This window comes from Eurypyga helias, unplaced genomic scaffold, assembly GCF_000690775.1.
Source record: "Eurypyga helias isolate BGI_N326 unplaced genomic scaffold, ASM69077v1 scaffold10824, whole genome shotgun sequence".
Lineage (NCBI taxonomy): Eukaryota > Metazoa > Chordata > Aves > Eurypygiformes > Eurypygidae > Eurypyga > Eurypyga helias.
In genome coordinates, this window is record NW_010244346.1 from 36,169 (window position 1) to 55,269 (window position 19,101).

General features: G+C 40.0%; 1 protein-coding gene across 1 annotated transcript; it reads left to right on the forward strand.

Moving 5' to 3' along the window:
• Positions 1–1,027: 1,027 nt before the first annotated feature.
• GREM2 (gremlin 2, DAN family BMP antagonist) lies at positions 1,028–1,534 on the forward strand. The gene has a single exon (XM_010149713.1). The coding sequence runs from the start codon at positions 1,028–1,030 to the stop codon at positions 1,532–1,534; it is 507 nt and encodes a 168-aa protein (XP_010148015.1).
• Positions 1,535–19,101: the final 17,567 nt, after the last annotated feature.

Here is a 19,101-nt window from a genome sequence, read left to right on the forward strand (position 1 = left end):
GCCTCAGCTCTGCTTTCCCAGGGAGAACGATGTGAAATGAACAGTCAAATGAGTTGTGGCAGCACTGACTTTATGAGGAAATTTAGTATGTCTACTCTGATATCCTGGAAGCACATCGAGACACATTACAGAACTGAATTGGACAAGTGGTTGATGAAAATCCAAGAGCTGGTAAGAGATGCTCCACAGAACAAGAAATCCTAATAGACAACCATAGGAAAAAATACTTTTGCCAACTGGCTTTTAACTTAGCAACTGGCTTATGCTCTACCCTATTCCTTAACATCTAAAATAAATATTGAATTCTCCCTTGTTTACAAACCTTCATAAACCATTTGTTTAAGAGGCTTTATAGTAATGAAGGCCTCAAAGTTGTGTTTAAGCATTTCCTCTCACTGCAAGAATAAATCGATCAAATTTTTGACCTCCCACAAAGGCAACAACTGCAAGACTCTAAAAGCCCCAAGAAACTTCAGAAGCAATTTAAAATAATAAAAAATACGCTTTTGGACACCTATTGCTACTTCAGCATGGAACAAAGCTTAGGAGGGACTTGGGGGCTGGAGAGACAGACAGGAGGTCACCTTGTGTAACCTGGTGTTCCCTTCCCCTCTCCCCCACCATCCCCAGATCAGCTGTCACAGTATTGGCAGGACTCTCCTGAGATTTTGTTAGCCAGCAGTTTGCCCAGCTGTTTGGCCCAGAATTTCACAGAGGAGGAAACCTTTCTGGCTGAGGCTTCTATAAAATCAGTGCTTCAGCGATCAAAGCAGCAGTGTCCCTGTGGGGGGAAAAGAAAGTAGTTGAAGAGCTTGAAGGTGTTGGGGGGAAATGACGTGACTCAGCACTGGGTCCGGCCTCTTTATGATGAATAATCACCCCAGAATAGAGCTAATCTCCTAGGAAAAGTGGTGGGATTACAAAGGCGGTAAGATCTCCCCTGAAAGCATGCGTATAGTTCAACTCCATTACCATCCTGTGGTTTGAAAATGTATCTCCTAACAGCTCCTTGTGTTGCCATTGCAGGATGATTTGGAAACTTGCCTTGTCTGTTTTCCTGATGGCGGTGCTGGTTCGACTAACAGACACCAGGAAAAACCGTCCTGCGGGTGCCATTCCCTCCCCTTACAAAGACAGCAGCAGCAACCACTCGGAGCGGAGGCAGCAGCTGAACAAGGAGGTGCTGGCCTCCAGCCAGGAGGCCCTCGTGGTCACCGAAAGGAAGTACCTCAAGAGCGACTGGTGCAAGACGCAGCCCCTGCGTCAGACTGTCAGTGAGGAGGGCTGCATAAGCCGCACCATCATCAACCGCTTCTGCTATGGGCAGTGCAACTCCTTCTACATCCCGCGGCACGTGAAAAAGGAGGAGGAGTCCTTCCAGTCCTGCGCGTTCTGCAAGCCACACAAGGTCACCTCTTCGACCGTGCAGCTGGAGTGCCCTGAGCTGGACCCACCTTTCCGACTCAAGAAAATTCAGAAGGTCAAGCAGTGCCGGTGCATGTCTGTGAATCTTAACAATGCAGGCAAACTGTGAGAGCAGGCATGTGGCTACGGCTTGGGGTTGCCCCCATCGGATTTACTTCTGCCGCTCCTCTCCCACTGAGCAGGCTGTCCATTTGGTTGGTTTGTTTCTTGTTTTCCTTTTTTTTTTTGTTTTGTTTTCTTTCAGGAGGCATCTCTCCAGCAAGGAAAGGCTCCTTGTCACTTGCCTACTGGAATAATGCTTTTTATTAGGCTGTGTCAGGCACTTCACCATAAAGTTTCGCTGTTTTTTCAATATCATCTGGCGGTTGAGTCTTCTGGAGTGGAGCAGGCTCCCAGAAGTTGGGATTGATCAGTGACCAGTTGACTGAATCCAGCATTAAATGTTTCCACTGTGTGGAATAAAGCTCTCTGCCCCACACTCCAGTTCCCTCCACGAGACGAGAACATCCTGCCCGTGCTTTGGTCTGGAGCTTGCTGCTGCCACTTGGAAGTGCTGGGGGATGCAGATGAGGGAGAGTAAGCGAAAAGCAAGTGAGGCTCCCCGATGAGGCTCATCGCCTTAAGACAACTTTAATTGTGCAATGAGAGACGGTTCCGGGCTTCTTGTCTGAATGGCAGATAAAGAAGCGAGGGGGAGAGGGCAAGGCGCTGGGTCAGCCACCGTGACCACAGAGCAGACTGAGGGTGGGTTCTGATGCTGTTGTGGTTAGAGTGTATTGAAAACATGGTCTCTGCAGCAGCGTTTATTTTGTAATCTAGCTATAGTAAACAGCTGTTTAAAGTATTATAGACCTAGCCATGTATATTTTTCTTGTGGCAGAATATGCCAGAGATTAAAATGTGTTGAGTAAGAGACTCGGTTGCTAGGTCTGCTGCCTGGCTTAAAATGGACGTGGTTTAACTAGGCTTGTGGTAGGTTTTTGTGTGCTAGATACGCGTGTGTTTCTTACTCTGAAAAGGACTTATGACCTTATATTATGCCTGCTCAGAGGGGAAGGTGGGAGGGTAGTGGGAGAGGAGCTGAGAACACTTAAGGGAATGATGTTTCACTTGAGGTACAAAAGTACTGTCACACAAAGGACAGAATTTGGTCATTGCTGGACTGAATACAAAAGCTGCATCAGTGTCATCAGGTTTAGGGAGTGGTGCCTCTCCCATGATTGGAAACCATGTTAATGTGTTAGTGTTAAAGGACAAACCCATCAGTCAGTTCCGCTGGAATGGGTCACAGCTGTAGGAGAAGGGAGAGTACGTTGTAATTGCTGCAGTACTGGTGGTCCACTCAATTTTTGAGTCCTACATAATCAGTGTTGGTGAACACTTGCAGTTCATTTTAAATCATACTATGTTGTTATTCCATTGATGGAGTTTAGCATGTCCTGGATATCGCATTTGTTCCAGTTTTGATCTGTATTAGTCCCAGCTGCATTAAAATCTTACATCTCAAAACAAACCAGCCCCTTCCCCCAAACCAAAGCCCGTGTGTGCTCAATTGTCTGAAGCTTACAAATTAAAAATGACACGCCAACTCCCTGATGCATGTCTCACAGTTCAGCATCTGCGGCCAGTGAAACCAGCTTGCTGGGAGAGCGCTTGCCCGCCAGCCTCTTCAAGGGGTTAACGTACTGTGCACTCTCGCCAGCCAGGGGTTCTGTGCCACGGGTCCCTATTATGCGAGGTAGGCTGCTCTAAGAGGCTTTCAGGACTGAGCTCCAGGCTCACCAAGCGGTTTAGGGGGATTGGCACGGGCAGGATGGGGTTGGTCAGGCCTGTTAGCCCTATTACATGAACGGCTGTGGCTTTGCTGCTGAGATCTTTCAGCTTGTCAGAAGTGCACAGGGAGGCTCCTCGCGCAGGGGCTGCTGTGGAGATGTTACTGCGCTGCCAGCGTCATGCCAGCCACAGAACGGGCGCTGTTCAGTCTAGGCTTGAGCATGGTGGGGTGAGGGGGGGTGAAGTGGCAATAGCTATAGTCTATTAAGACTCCAGGGATCTCAGTCTCCAGTTGACAGAAATGAACTGAAAGTCAGGCATTTTGGACTAGAGAGAAAAGCACCCTAGTAACTTCAGTTAAGAAAAATGTGCAAGAATCTTTATCTTTAAGCTATGCCCTGCCTGGGTTTTTTTCACCCATTTGCAATATGAATATGCTGCAGCTTAAAGCTCCTTCCAGGAGCTGTGTTTATGTAAAAACTGAGTTGAGCTTGTAATGGTTAAAACTGTATTTAATTCTTGTTTTATAAATGAAAACAAAAATGAAGAAATGCTTTAAGTATAATGTAATTATTTTATAGGTCTACTATTAAATTATAGATTGAATAATAAAGCTACTCTAGGGTTATATGGCATCCAGGTGTACGGCCTTTGCTTCAACACCTTGTTTCCAACCTCTCTCTGATCAGTGTATTGCCTGGCTTCCTTTTGTCTCTACCAGATATAGGTAAATGATGGCTCACCCTGACAGCTTGGGAAAACCTAACTATTCTCCCCGCTTTATCTCCACTTCCCCTCTCCCAAAAATTAAAAAAAAAAAAAAAAAGTACCTGCAAGGCAAGAGGGAAAAATAAGTGCACTAATCTTAGATTGTGGAGTATATCCTGCATGCACAAATTCTGGCCTTTTGATTAACTGACAAGAAGACAACTAAAGCTCCACCACTGGCTGAACTGCTGGCAAAGAAGTAAATATTACTCTGACCTAAGTGGTTTTACTTAAAATATAGCTAGGTCCTTACATAATAGGCACCAAACTACTCACTGGGGGGTGTGTGTGTGAGAAGTATGTCTTAAGATATAGCTGAGCTTTAATGACTGCTATCAGTTCTTGAATGAGTACATTGCATGCCTCTCAAAAGGCATGGTAGTGGTTTGGTGGTTGGTTTGTGTTTTGTTTTTTGGGTTTTTTTTTGTAATTTACAACCCAGAGAAAAGATAGCTGCAAAACAATCTTGAAGGAAAACTTTAGTGAGGAAAGGGAGTTCTTACACTGAGGAATGAGCGAGCCTCCATGTGACCAAAAGAGCCTCCTGTTGTGAATTGTCAAAGAAGCAGAAGCTCCTAGACCACAACTGGTAAGGGAGGGCCGTTCCCCTTATGGCACTATGGCTGGAGGAGCTCTCTTCCTCATCTCTTGCCCAAATCCTCTCATAGTTCAGCAGTTTAATGGGTTTGGGGATTTTCTGTTGCTGGGTATTTTTTAGTAGCTGTTGTTTTTACTGTGCTTTAGCTACCTAAGCATGGTCAGGGCCCTCTTCTTGGAACTTGCAAGTGCCTCAAAAGGAGCTCGAGCAGCCATCTCCTCCAATGCTCCTCGCACTGCCACCCATCTCTTACCCACTCTCCTGCTTTGCAGGTACCTTCATTGCTCAGCACGCACCCAAACCTCTGGAGTTCCAGCTCTTGCTGTCCGACTGCAGAGGCATACCCTGCAATCCAACAATCTCCTCCTTGTGGAAGCAATCCAAGAGCAAGGCAAGGGGTGATGACAAAAGCTTTAGGTCAGAGAGATCCAGTATTTCTTAAGGTAGAGTGGTGGTGCGGGACAGGGGAAGGAGTGGGACAGTAAATGTTAAGCTCTGCCTCCATGGAACTGCTGAGTTGGCAGGGGTGAGTGCCAAATGAAGACTCCCAGTTTCTAGGAACTTAAATTTGAGCTGCAGCTGAGAATGAGAAAAACAGTGCTGACTCACCAACACCCTTTATTTTCAGAAAGACACCATCTTTTTGAAGCAGCGGACTTACCGTTGGTTGCCTTTACAAGTAGGTTGGATAAATGTCAGGTACAGCCCAGGTAGAGATGGGTCTGTCATAAGCAAAAGAATGGCCTGGAACACCTGTTTTGTGATATGAATCCCATTTGATTAACGGGTAGCAGACCTGAATGGTGCTGGGCATGGTTTTATGACTTCTCCCTTTGCTGACCAGTTAACTCTGTCTTCAGAAAAACTCAGCTCCATCAGTTTCCACTTACTCTGTCCGTAGGAGCTTCAAAATGGTGCACCTTATCTAACTGATATAATGAACTTGGCATAAATTAGTCTTATTAACCTATAGTATGCAAAAAAATAATTGCAATGCAAAGATTTGCTGTGCGTTCTCTCAATAAAATTAGTAACTGCTTCGAACTTCTTGAGCTGATCACTGAAAAATCAGGCAAGAAAAAAAATGTCAATCTATGGAAGATTTTACTAATTGCATTTCTGCTGCCACTGTTGGTTAATACTTAACTGACTTTTGGAAGTGCTTTGGGATGATGAAAGGTACTACGAAAAAAGCTAACCACTACTGTGTAATGACACGTGACAAAGTACCATGCTCCTGAAAGGCTTCAATTTGCAAGGAAAACAACACGGATTGTCTTAGCTCCTCATAAAAATCAGACTGTTATTCTCAGTAAGCGATACCTGCTGTGGAGGTATGAAAGTCCTTATTTAGCAGTGAACAATATACGGTGTTGGGGATCAAGAAAGGCTCAGCATTTTCTCCATGAGAACTCTTGTGGGACTATAGCCAACTCAAAGTTTACTATGCTTGGTGTTGCAGTAAATGAGGGAAGAGGGGAGCAAGAGGAAGTTCAATGTCTTTAAAACACACCCATACAAATTAACAAAATAACATTAGTCAAGAATTCTGTAAAAAGCCGAGTGTGCCACTGAAAAACAAAAGAAAAGAGCAATGGTGAAACTTACACTGGGAATCCACTCTGGGTCAAGTTTGGTGCCACGCATGGTGGACTACTTTACCTTGTATAGAAGTTTGAAACAGCCTGGAGGGAAGCTTTATGAGAGACATGTTTGGCCAAATAGGTTGGGTCTGTGTAAAATGAAAGAGGAAAATCTAAGTAGCCGCTTGTGTTGTAAGATCATAACCTGGTACCACCAGCTGCAGCCAGCCTTGGACACTGTTCTTCAGAGAGAGAGGTTACCAAGTCACTTTCAGTGTCTGTGCTGCTGATCCAGTGAAAAGGGTACTACGTATGTATGTGACAGTCCTACTAGGTTGCTGGACAACGCTTTTAAGGATATCAAACATATACATATAAGACATTATAATATGCAGATAATAATTCTTAATGCACGTTTTCACCCTAATAGCAATTTTCTGAGGCTGTTATATAGGCAGCATTATTAGGAACAGGTTACAAACCTGATCCAAATGCACTACGGGAAGACGTGTGCAAGCCAGAGAAGCGAGTGATACAGAGCTGGATTAGCTGAAAGGACTCTGAAGCTCCTTCCTACCACCACCTGGGCAAGAGGTAATAGTGTAACTGGAAATTACTGTCACTATGCTTCCAAAAGGCAAGGAATGAGAAGCTCCATTTCCACTGATCCCATCACAAAGGTTTTTCCTTGATCACAGGAGCATGAATGGGATTGGGGTGCTTAGGAGTCAAACGCTTGCTAGCAAACTACAGCATAGCCTGGCAGTGAAGAGAGAAGGCAATTATTTAATTATTATTCCTTTTATTTTCATATAAATTAACATTCTAAAAAAATTGAAATAGAAACACTAAATACAGTATTGCACATAGTGATCTTCGTTAGATGATCTATAATTTCATTTAGTATAGTAATATACATACTGTAGGTACTGAAGGGAACAGGAAGGCTACAAATGAAAACATGCTACTGTATCCTTGTACGTAGGAGCAAAGTTAAGAGGAAAAGACGATTGTTTACATAAATACAAACATGGATTTGATTCAGTGCCATTAAAATAGCTTTATTTTTTAAAGTTTTTTCCATAAGTTAGTTGTAACAGCAAATAATCTCTTCAGTTCCCCAAATAGTAATGTTACTCCCATCAACACAAAATTTTAGAACTCCATTCTTGATAATTTAATATCCCTGCCAGAAATTATTACGAGTACAGATTTTCACATAGGTTTGTCAGCAACAGGAGACTTGCTTTTCACATAGTGAAAAAAACATCTTTTCTAGTGCTTGGTATATGTGAAGAATAACAGATTCCTGAGGTCATATTTCGCGCTCCCTTTTACAACACCCTGTAGGGTATATCAGCCTCTGGACAGCTAGGAATGTGTCTTGATGTCCTAGATTAGACAGGGAATAACCCAACCCAGCAGGTTAGAGCTCATCTGCCTTACCCCAGTGTCTTTCAGGTTCCAAGGCTGTGAGCACGTGCGTCCATTTCAGTTGCACACACTGTTTGATTTCAGGAAAAGTGCGCTTTGAAAGAAAAATGTTATCGATCAGGCTGATTGTTTTGGGGCTTTTCAATGAGGACTGGAGGAAGGGATTGCTATCGGTTGAGCAGATAAAACTGAAATAGTGAATTCTGGATTGCAAATAGGAATTAAGCATGTAGTCTAAAATGGAAGCCCTAGGTCACAGATTCCAATCATTAACCTCCTAGTCAGGGACACTGAGAGCCTGGAGGGAAAGTCTGCAGTTCTGCTAAGTGTGAAGTTGATGTCAATTAGTGGGTAGACTACATTCTGTCACTAGAATTGGCTACTGTTTTCTGTAAATGTCAGTCCCCATGTGCATCTTTTAATGGCTCTCTAAAGGAGTTTTAGATTAACTGTAAAGCTAATTCCAAAAGGGAAATCACGTACATGTGGCCAAAAGCCTGCCTGACCCAAGTGATCAGCAGTTAAAACTATACTATACCTTCTAAACTTCATGAAAAAGTATTAGCTGCTTTATATATTAACAAACTATAATAGCCAAATCTCTCTCATACTCTCTCTCATACTTCTGTGCTTTTCTGTACTTTCCTGCTTTTCACTTACTCTTTTTTTTTTTTTTCATTTTTTTTTAATGCTGGATTTCTGACCCCCATACCACCTGGCATTCACTATCTGGCAAAAGATGAAGTAAAAGTATGCTGCCTTATCGATTTTAAAGATAGTTACAGTAAACATCTTGTTCCACAAATATTTAGTCATGGAGGGCAACCAAACAAGTTGGGAAAGCATCGATTATACTGTATAAACAGCACTTAACGATTCAAAATACAAACTACAAATGCCAACGTGAAACGGATACAAACAATTCACGAGGAGTAACATTTCTTAAAAATGCCATGAAGAATTTCTGTTAGACAGATGCTGCCAGTAGGAATGGAAATGTTTTACTGTATCAAGTAGCATTCTTATGAAGTTCAACTCAATGCAATTTTCAGCATGTTCAGAACTGATGTAGATGCTGGGTTTTGTGCATGCTGACTTGGCCTATTTGTAATATACCATACACTTTACAAAATAACAGTTTTGAGTGGCAAAGGAGATAGAGAGTACAGGGAAGGTGTTTCAAGCCCATACCTAGTCTATTGCTGGGCAATCCATTGAAGTGATTACATTCATGAATGAATGTACAGTAACACATCAATTGGTGGAAAACTCTAGAGAACAAAACATGAATTCAAAAAGGTCCAGAAAGCAAATGATGAGGATGATGTAGTTTCTTTCCCCCTCGCTCCCCACCCACAGGCATGTTGCGTTTTGGTAACCAGGTAACAATGGCTTTTGCTTTTCTTCTCTCAGATTTTCATACTTATCTTTGCTTTCTGCAAAATACAATAAATTAAAAAAAAAGCAGAAAATTGAGTATGCATGAAACCACCTCACACAAATATGAAAAGCAAAAGGTATACATTGGCTAATACTCAATTATACTTATTGCAGAATTGACTTACAAATTAATTTCCTTTGAAGGTAGAACTGAGGTGACTACAGCTACACACTGGTTGTGAAATATTTTTGTTTACTTTCCTTTTCCCTCTGTCAAATTTTCAGTAACACTGCAATTCTCAGTGCAAATAATAATGATAAAGTAATAATTAACCCCACAGTTATACCTAAAATTAAATAAAATCTCTCATATGTCTTTACATATGGCATGATACAGGTGAAATCCAAATCAAAATTAGTAGCTTGTTTGTGGGTTGCTTTTTGTGTTGTGGGATTTTTGTTTGTTTGGGGTTTTTTGTGAGGTTTTTGGTTTAATTTTGTTATTTTTTTTGTTTATTTGGTTTTGTTTGTTTGTTTGTGGGTTTGTTTCTTTTACATCAACATCTTGATTTGGTTTCAAATAAAATTGATAAAATAATATCTAGTTTATAATTCTTAACCAAGCTGTTACTCTATCCACATTTCTTCTGGCACTAACCACAGTCAACTCTCCATAAATATTCAGAATAAGAAGCAATAAATGCAATATTATTTCTTCCTGTGTCAGATAATGTTAGAATACAGTAAATTACCACCTGCTTCATTTCAAGGTTGTGTCACAGTAACATAGCCTATAAAGTACAAATGTATTAAATCGTGTCTTGGGTGGGGAACAGGGACACATGAATAAACCGTCTTCTGTTATAATATATTACAAATCTAATTGATGGCCAGTTGCTACAGGTGTAATTTTAATGTGAGGTGCCAGATTGATTTTTCACTAGAGGAATATTAATTTTCTGTAAAAGCAGTGATGATCCTAGCGATGCTTAGGCAATCATAGTGGAAAAGGCTCATTGAATGATTAGAATTACTCCTCTACTATCATTGAAGTTATTCATCTCTTTTCAGAAGAATAATCAGAGCAAAGTATTATCTTTTTCTAGGGTTGCTATTCCAAGCAAACCCAGATCAGTAGAACATAAGCCACTAGTATTTAAGTGAGGGATCCAACTTAAAAAATGCGTAGCTATCACATTTCCTCCTTACATTTTCTAACTGTAGAAAAGAGAAGGAATACAGACTGAATAAGCTTGAAGACTGAAACTCCCTTTTCTGCCTTCTAGGTGCATCTCACACCAAGACTGGGATGCAGATTGGCAGGGTGGAGCAATAATATGCTGCTCTTGCTTGTGCTCCATCTATTTGTGGAGTAACATTCACAAGCAGCATTCAAGTTTGTTAATTGAATACCTTTTATGAAAACGTTATACAATTAATAAAAAACGAAATAAAAAAATAAGAAAAATGCATCATGAATAACATACCTATAAATTGCAAAGAAAATAAAGGTAGGAGGAGGGATGGGAACAGAAATTTAGCTACAATTTTTACTTACAATTCCGGAGTCATGTTTTGGTCTTATATTGTATAGCGACTTCCCCTTTTTCTGCCTGCAGACTTCCTCTGCTTCCTTAACTCTGAAGCGAGACATAATTCATAAATATTCCTCTAGACCAAAACCATTTCCAAAGACAGTGCAGTATATAACTTACAAATTTAGACCTGAGGGCACAAGTGGATAACTTGGTTCCCCATATTTTGACTATCACGCTCCACAGAATAGTACTTGCACTCTGTGGCTGTTGCCATACCATTGGACTCTGGCACTTACAAGGACAGGCATAATCAGTGGCATAATCGTCTAGTTAGAAAAGCAATCAGTACTTAACTACAGTTGAAGATTCAAATATATCGGGATTTAAAATATGGTGGGTGACCTGAAGATTACCTTTCAGAGCATTCATACCAAACATGCTAAGAAAGCTCCTTTTCTTTTTATGACTGTTTAAAAATCATTCTTCATCCATTCCCAACCTCAGTACCTCACTAGAGTTTAAAGAAAGGTTCTCACCAAGCTGTCTTCCTTTACACATAATTTTGTTTCTATTTAAAATGACAAAACAGCTGAACCTAAATTTCCAGTCTTCACTCTCTAACTTAAAATAAAAATGGAAAATTGCCATGGAACATGATGTTTACAACAAAGGTGGCGTACATCACCGCACACATCTCGCTTTCCAAAACTGAGGGTGAGCAGTAAGGTTACATGGCCCATGGAGATGAAAGCTCTTGGGCTGCATGGATTTAAAGCGAGGAGCAAGTTCCAGAAGTGAGGTTACATGGCCCATGGATGTAAAGCGAGGAGCAAGTTCCAGAAGTGAGGGTCCACTTCTTAGTGCTTCCTGACTTAGCATATGGTACCAAATTAGGGCCTTGTGAAATACCACCAATCGCCACATTTTTTAATGGGATAAACATCCTTTTTGTCACACAGATAGAGAACCAACCATGAAAGGCAGAGGGCTATACTCAGTCTAGTAGCCTGCCAGCTCAACCTTACAAACACACATGGTTACTGAAATACTGATAATACAGATTTAAGTTACAAATTATTTGAGCTTCAAAGACTTACATAAACCATTTCTGTATGATAGCATTAAATGGTGTGAGATGTGGGTGTGTTTTTTTTTTTTTTTGAGAGAGAGATTAAAATATTAATTACAAATAAGAAAGTAGAAAATAAAAGTGTGAATCCTATGTTGGCTTGCTATTGTCAACAATACAGACTTCAGGTGGCGCTTGCTATGCCTTTTCATCATTATTCAGTAGTGAAAAAAAGAAAAAAAGAAATAACAGTAAAATGATATTAGAGAAACGATATATCCTTGGCTGGTTCCTTGCGGTTCATCTCCAGACCACTTGAACGTCTGCTCTTTCACTGAGGCTACAACAGGGCAATGTGAGAATCAGATTTTGTGTTACTATTATTTCTAAATATTTTTGTGAGTGTGGTAAGGGCCAGATTTTGAAAATATGACTCCAGCTGGGTCTGCTAAGCACATTAAAAAAATCCCGCCTTCGTATTCATCTCTCCTTTATCCAACTTCACCAGACACACCTCATTCTTCTCATAAGATTCAAATTTATACTTTCAAAAATTAATTTAAATGTCAGTTCTTTTCCAGCACTTCCAACAAGCTGCTCTCTTCATTTGATGGCCTGATATTTTACTAATATAGGAAGACCTTTATGTGCACAGGTGGGGTGAAAAAAGGCTTTGAAACCTCATTTTCAAGATATAACACTTTCTATCTGCCTGCAAGTCAAATAGAATGCTACAGCATAATATAGAACAAAAATTTCAAACAGCCAGGTAATTCACCTTTAAAACATATTTAAATAGATTCAGTAAAAGTGGCAGCCAAAATGTGTTGATAGCTTTAAATAGAAGCTTATGGGAATAACACAGTATGCTGTAAAATTCGAAGACATTTTCTTTTTCCTAAATGCCACCTTTTCTTCTGCTTCGTGTCTACTTACATCCGAATGAGCAAAAGTATCTGTGACATTGATCTTCCCAAGATCCTTTCCAAACAGTCAGGCATTCCAACCTATCAAAAGCTACTCTTCAAAGTCAGATACAAAATAGCACGCCTATCATATGATTTCCTCTTTTTCAAGTACAAGTATAGCTGGCTCCCTTCACTGATAGACATCATTTAAATAAGAAAATGAAATGTTGCTTGACCGCAAATTAGTATTAAATCCTGAGGACTGTAAAAGTTGAGGTTATCAAAATTACTGTTTTATAGAAGCAATGTAATATATGCAGGTATTCATCATGCAAATGACAGCATATGTAACGTATAAAAATATTTACCAAACCAGTTCACACAGATCCAGATGTTAGTCTCTGGAAATGTTAGGAAATCTTTAGTTCCAGTCTTTGTCCCATCTAAATACCCCCTTCCAGGACAGATTACCCACTGCTTGCCTAACATACCAGGTCATAAGACAGCACAGCTCTCTGTGGGTCTTGCATTAATTCAAAACAAAAAACCTCTTACGGAATGGAACCGTTGGCAATGCAGTGGTGCGAGTTTTTTTGCTAAAAAGTAGGTTTCACTATCAGTGTAACATCTCTAAATGTTCTGCTGCTATTAGGGAAATAGCTATTTGGAGAAAGGCTGTCTCCACCTGAAACAGTAAAATGCTGGTAACACCACCACTCTGAGGTGTGTTACTAGCAGTCACAACTTCGGTTTCCCTTTGATTGCACTTGAAAAAGTGATCCCCAACCTCCAGACTGAGAAATGACAACCTTAAGCTTGTACTACCCATTTTTCTAGGATTATGTAAGAGGTTCTGGTCTCGCTAGTATGGTTGCGGTCCTCGTGTTTTTGAGAACTTTTGTTAAATTCCTTGGAGTTTGAGCCTATTTATTCATACCGATGGGAATGCAGAAGACAAGAAGCAGTACTCCTTAATTCACTTAAGACAAAGCTAAGAGCTAGCAGCCGCTCAGTTCCAGTTCCAACCATATCACTGACTCACTGTGTGGGTTTGGGACAGCTTGCTGTCTCTTGGCCCTCATCCCGCTGTCTGTGCGGGAAGACTCAAGTAGTTGGATAGAGCCTCACTGAAGCCAAAATGACCTATACATGTGTTTCTTCAGCAAGAAATGTCCTTAGAAATGTAAAGATAGCACATCAAAGGCTCAGTGCTAGGAAGCTTAGTTTACAACCACATTAAAAGTAGAAGCACAGAGAACTGTGTAAATGAGCAGTAGCTATAAAAGAAAAGTGAGCAGACTAGTGAAATATATAGACAAAGGCAAATATTAGCCTTCTACAGTGCTATATCATAAACCAATGGAATCAGTATCAACTTCTACAGTGTGCAAGTGCATTCTCTGATGACTGATCATTCAACTAAATTTGGCTTTTATTAAATGTAAAATTAAAATAACCTGATACTTCTGGAAGTGCAGAAGGATGTGTTTTGATATGAACATCAGTACCATTTAAACCACAAGATCTAGAAAAGTAGATAAAAGGTTAACTTTGAAGTCTTAATTCAGTTGGAAAATAACTTTAATTATCACTGGTAATTTTTTGTGAACTTCCTAGATTTTCTCCAGTGGTCCTGAAGGATTCTTCATCTTCCCATCCATGAAACTAATAATATTTAGGAAAACCCACCTTGCTTCTGTCAACTCATGCCTGGTTCATATTTCTCACAGTGGCAAATTTCTGTGTACCTTTCTCTTGCTCAGGCTTTTCTTGCACTACTTCCCAGTGAGACCCTGGTCAGTGTGGGGGGGCAAGATAGTAAACTAAGACCAAAAGGTGCAAAAATTGTATGAACATTATATCAGGAAGACTAGGTTGACTATTTAACTATGGTGAGTTGTTAGAGGTTCATGAAGAAATTAGTGGATCTAATTCAATACTTGGAGGAGGGAAGAGGATATTTGGAGAAAACAACACAAGAGCTATGAGTCTGTGAGCCTCTCAACAGTCACAAAAGGGGAAGCAATTGCGGACAATGGCATACTTCCAGGCTACAGTCCAAAGTGTCACTGCTGCTCTGCCAGTGCAGAGGACAAAAAGCTCAAAGAGCATGAAACAGTTAAAAAGGCACTCCTAGGAAAGGAGTGGGGATTCAATTGTCAGGCCGTGTGTGGAAAGATAGGCTGCCAGTGGGGGAGGCTGTGGAAAAAATATCTTAGGAAGGTGGGTGTTTCCCAGTTCCTGAAAATTATGACCCTTAGGCAAAGGCAAGCACGTGTATAGATTGATTTATTGTTCTGAAGATCTGTTTTTACTTAAACTACTTCGTTCTATGCTACTAATACTTTGTTATAGAGCTTATTCAGTCCTGTTTTAGAGCCATTGCTCTCAAGTGCAACCAGCTACTCAGAAGCAGGACAGATGTTCAAGGCATGATATGAGAGTGGATGAAGGAGATGGAGGAGACAAGGGACATGGTGCATTCTTGAAGAAGCCAGGTGGTACAGTTAACTTGGTAAGTGTGACGGGCATAATTTGCAACCTTATGGTGTACTAAGCTTCTTTGCTAGACTGATGCTCAAACTCTCTCACTTCGCACTTTGCAAAAGTTTCAGCAAACTGACTTTGTTTGCTATCAACCTCATCCCATCTCACCTCACTTCTTACTTAAAAGTGGATGTATCAGTTTGATAAGAAAGATAACATCAGCTGCATTACCTTAGCAATTTTTGCCTGCTACTTCTTTTTACCAAATAATTTTTTGATTTTGTATTAATGAGAACATAATCCTACAAAAACTATTCTTCTCAGCCTAGACAGCCAGAGGCTTGGTTAACTCTCACTGTAGTAATCCAAAGAACAGAGGCATCAACAGCAGTGGACCCAACATCAGGCCCAGGGCAGATTCTGTAAATACTTATTAAGAGTGTTAATAAAACAAATCTGGACAAATATATCTTCTTAAATATTAAATTTAACTAAAGCATTGCTTGCATTATTTCAGAAACTGTACAATTCCTAACAGCCCCATCAATACGAAAATATGTAAGGGACATACAACAGTTAACTGATCCCATGGATCAGTTAGAAAATCTACAAGTGAGTGGGCCAGTAACTTACACATCCCAAGAATTAAGGTCATGAAATCTACTACTTAATAAGATTCAGAGTCTAATAATTGTCATCTGTAATAAAAGGAAGTAGTTTCTTATTTCTATCATAATAAAACCTGTTCTCCAACATTTTCATCTCCTTCTACATCATATTTATTGTGAGATAAACATGTACAAACTATGATTAAATTTAAAGACAGTCTGTAAGATGAATAAGCAAGTTACACTTTGGTGCACACACAGGAAAAAGAAACCAGACATCCTTCCAGACCAAAAGCCAGCCTGGCCACAAACTTAGCAAGGCTTAGAGACATTCTATCATCATTCAATCCATTTGTTGGGGGGTGGTAGGGTGAGCCACTTTCCTGCCACTAAGCATTATTAATTTTGTCTGAAGTATCTGTGGCGACAGTTTCATTTCCTACTGGCTCCATCTAGGCTTGGTAGCCTTACACTTCACTAGCGAGCACTACATGACAAATGTAAGCATAGTGAGAAGGCTGGAAGGTTATACACCTTAGATAGCAGAGCTCGTCACAAAACCTGCCACTATAAACTCAGACATTACTTTTACAGTCTAACAGTATAAGTTCACAAAACCCAAAAGACATTTTTCTGCATATACTCTATTTTTTAACATAAAATAAAGCTGAGGCAAATACCTTTTATACTACTAAGTGCTTATTATCAGATAAATAAAAGAGGTGTTGCCAAAATATTTTATGTAGGTTTGTCCGGGTTGGTATTAACTTGTTTATAATAATAGTACCTTTACAAATTAAAAAAAAAAAAATTAAAAAATCCTCAGCAAAAATTTCAAGTGCTAGATGTCTAAGTCTTCAAGAGCAGAAAACTTAAGCACTTTCTTTGAAAACTCTTCCAGAGCAATGTGCCTATTATTTATTCTTTGACCCAGTTACTGAAATATTGAAATGATTTTTTGCTAAGGAATTTCTCTTTAGCAAAAAAACCAGAAAGGATAATTACAATTCCCAACATAAAAGTAGAGTAAAAGATGTAGAGCTTTTACTTTCACACCAGTAGGGTTGAAGTGATGACATAGATATGATTCAGTAACTGACTGCAAAGACTTTATACAGATAAGCAGCACATTGTAATGTACCTGCTCCCATCAAGCTGACTGATGAAACCTAACCTCTGTCTACCAACAAAGAGTTTATGTACTAGACTATCTTGACATCCCTGCCAGCTCTTTGCACGGTTATTTTAAGGACCACAAGGCAGAGAATGGCTGGCTGAAAGACATAGTGATTAATCATACTTTGGCTCAGAGGACCAAGGACAAATAGATTAAAATGTTTTAATCTGGCCACTTAACACAGAGACTAACCTGTAGCAGGACCCTGAATAAGATTCTTCCTCTGTCAACAATGTAGATCAGACCTTGGGGAATACATTTCAGATTTTCTTCAGTGTACATCATGTCAAATGGGCCTAAAATAAGGCTTTGAGGCCAACTGAAATGAAAATAAGACCTTCTCGTTTGCAGAGTCTTACAGTAATCCAGAACACTTCAAAATATTCGGAAAGAGATTCAGTTCAGAAGTATTTTGTTTCATGCTGTTCTATCTGGCAATCATATTCTTGGTGATCTAAGGATTCTGATCTTATCTCTGCCGAGATATACAGATGTGCATAAATACCAAAAAGGTTACTGTGTTGAAATATGTTTTAAAGATGATAACTTTAGCATTAAAGAAAATTTCAACTTGAAAATGTAATTACATGAAAAATTAAACTCTTAAGGATGCCTGTGATTCTATTAAAATGCAAACATGCATATACCCACTTAAATACATTCCTCAATTTCTGCCATCAAATTAATGCTTTTCTACTTGTCGAAGTGGCCAGTATTTCAGGCTATACCTGGCTACCTTCAGGCAAGATGGAAATCACTTTCCTATGAAAGACTTTGCATATGAAAATTGAGGTTGCTCTAAGAAATGCTAGTCATCATCTTCCATTGTTTTTCTTGGAACTGAAGCCAGGTTGCTTTCAAAGAAGCTGGCTGAATTCTGGGCTATTTGGTTAGGAAATTCAACAGGAAAAGATAAGGGAAGGGAACAGGACTAGAGGTGAGGTAAAGCTAGTAACATAGTCAGCAAGCAAAAGAAAGGAAACCCGTGAGTGAACAGAAATTTGAAACTACATGTTTGCCATAAAACTTTTTTTAGCAGTAGATGGAGTAAAAGAAGGAAAAAAATGCAATGTGTAAAAATGAATAAAAAAGTCTTGGTGAACAGACTATGTGGAGGAGCAGACTACAATGAAGAGGATATGGAGACATGCCCTGGACAAATGAGTTGCTACACTGGGTATATTGAGGCTACTACATTGGATAATCGATAGGTACACAATTGGCAGCACAGGCTAAGATGAGAACTGAGTGAATAGATCACTGGAATGAAAAGCAAAAAAGTGGAAGTCAGGTGGAGAGCCACAGAATTAGAGCTCTCCAGTTCAGGAGATGGGAAAATAAGAGACCACCAGCTTTGCTGCATCAGGTGAAAATAATCATATCAAAATATGTCCACTCTTAATTATGTAATGACTCAAAATGATTGCAGACACAGTGAGGCTCTTCCCAAAAATGGAAACATACCCCACACCTGCCCCTTCCTCCCTCTCCCCTTTTAAGTAGGTTTTCCAGTGCCTGTAACAGTATTTTCTGATTGGAAAGCTATTTTATTAAAGTTAAAATTTTGAAATACTCCCAAACACTGAAGATCCTTTTAATTATTCAAAGCCACATAAGCTGCATTCTGTTGTGAAATGTCATTATAACTATGAGTTGTAAGCCCAAGTGTACCAGCATGCAATTCTGTTGGTTGGAGAGCAGCAAAGACATTAAGATTAAAGTTCCCAAGTCAGAAAATGTAGCTATCCATAAGTACTTACTAACATCACGCTTAGAGCTTTTAGTTGCCATTACAACAGCACGCCAAGCAAAATGTGACCCCACTAAACATACTCCATATTTTCATCATTTCCCTCTCATGTTGCCACTCCATATACATTTTTCTTCTCTTTCCTTCCATCCCCACATTTCTTTGCAAGTGCATATTCCCATGTCCCCCGATTTCTCACTCTCAAGTCTGACTCACTGGTTCCTATTAGAAGCGTTAACAAAATATCCCTTAAATTACCCTGAGAGGACGTTGCTAGTGCTATGGGATTTAATGCCCTCCTCTGCAAGGAGAAGTGGCAGCTTACCAACATGCTCCTCACTGTGCAACATACAGATATCCAATGCCAGACTTTAAATTGCTCAACGGCAAGTTTTAAATCATCCTGCCGAGGAGTCTGTAGGGAGACATACCAGTCTTTCTGCAGAGGGAGATCAATGAGCTGTGGAGACATGCTGGCCAGGAATCTCCCTTTCATCTAGATATACACAGTGTGACACACCAGGTGCCAGCATAACTGCTATTCTTACGGGAATGGGCAACTTTTACATTTGAGAGATATCTGAGTGCTTTTTTTTTTTTTTT

What these genes read in the sequence shown, in the direction of transcription:
- GREM2 (XM_010149713.1), top strand. Translation starts at nt 1,028, where the DNA reads ATGATTTGGAAACTTGCCTTGTCTGTTTTCCTGATGGCGGTGCTGGTT.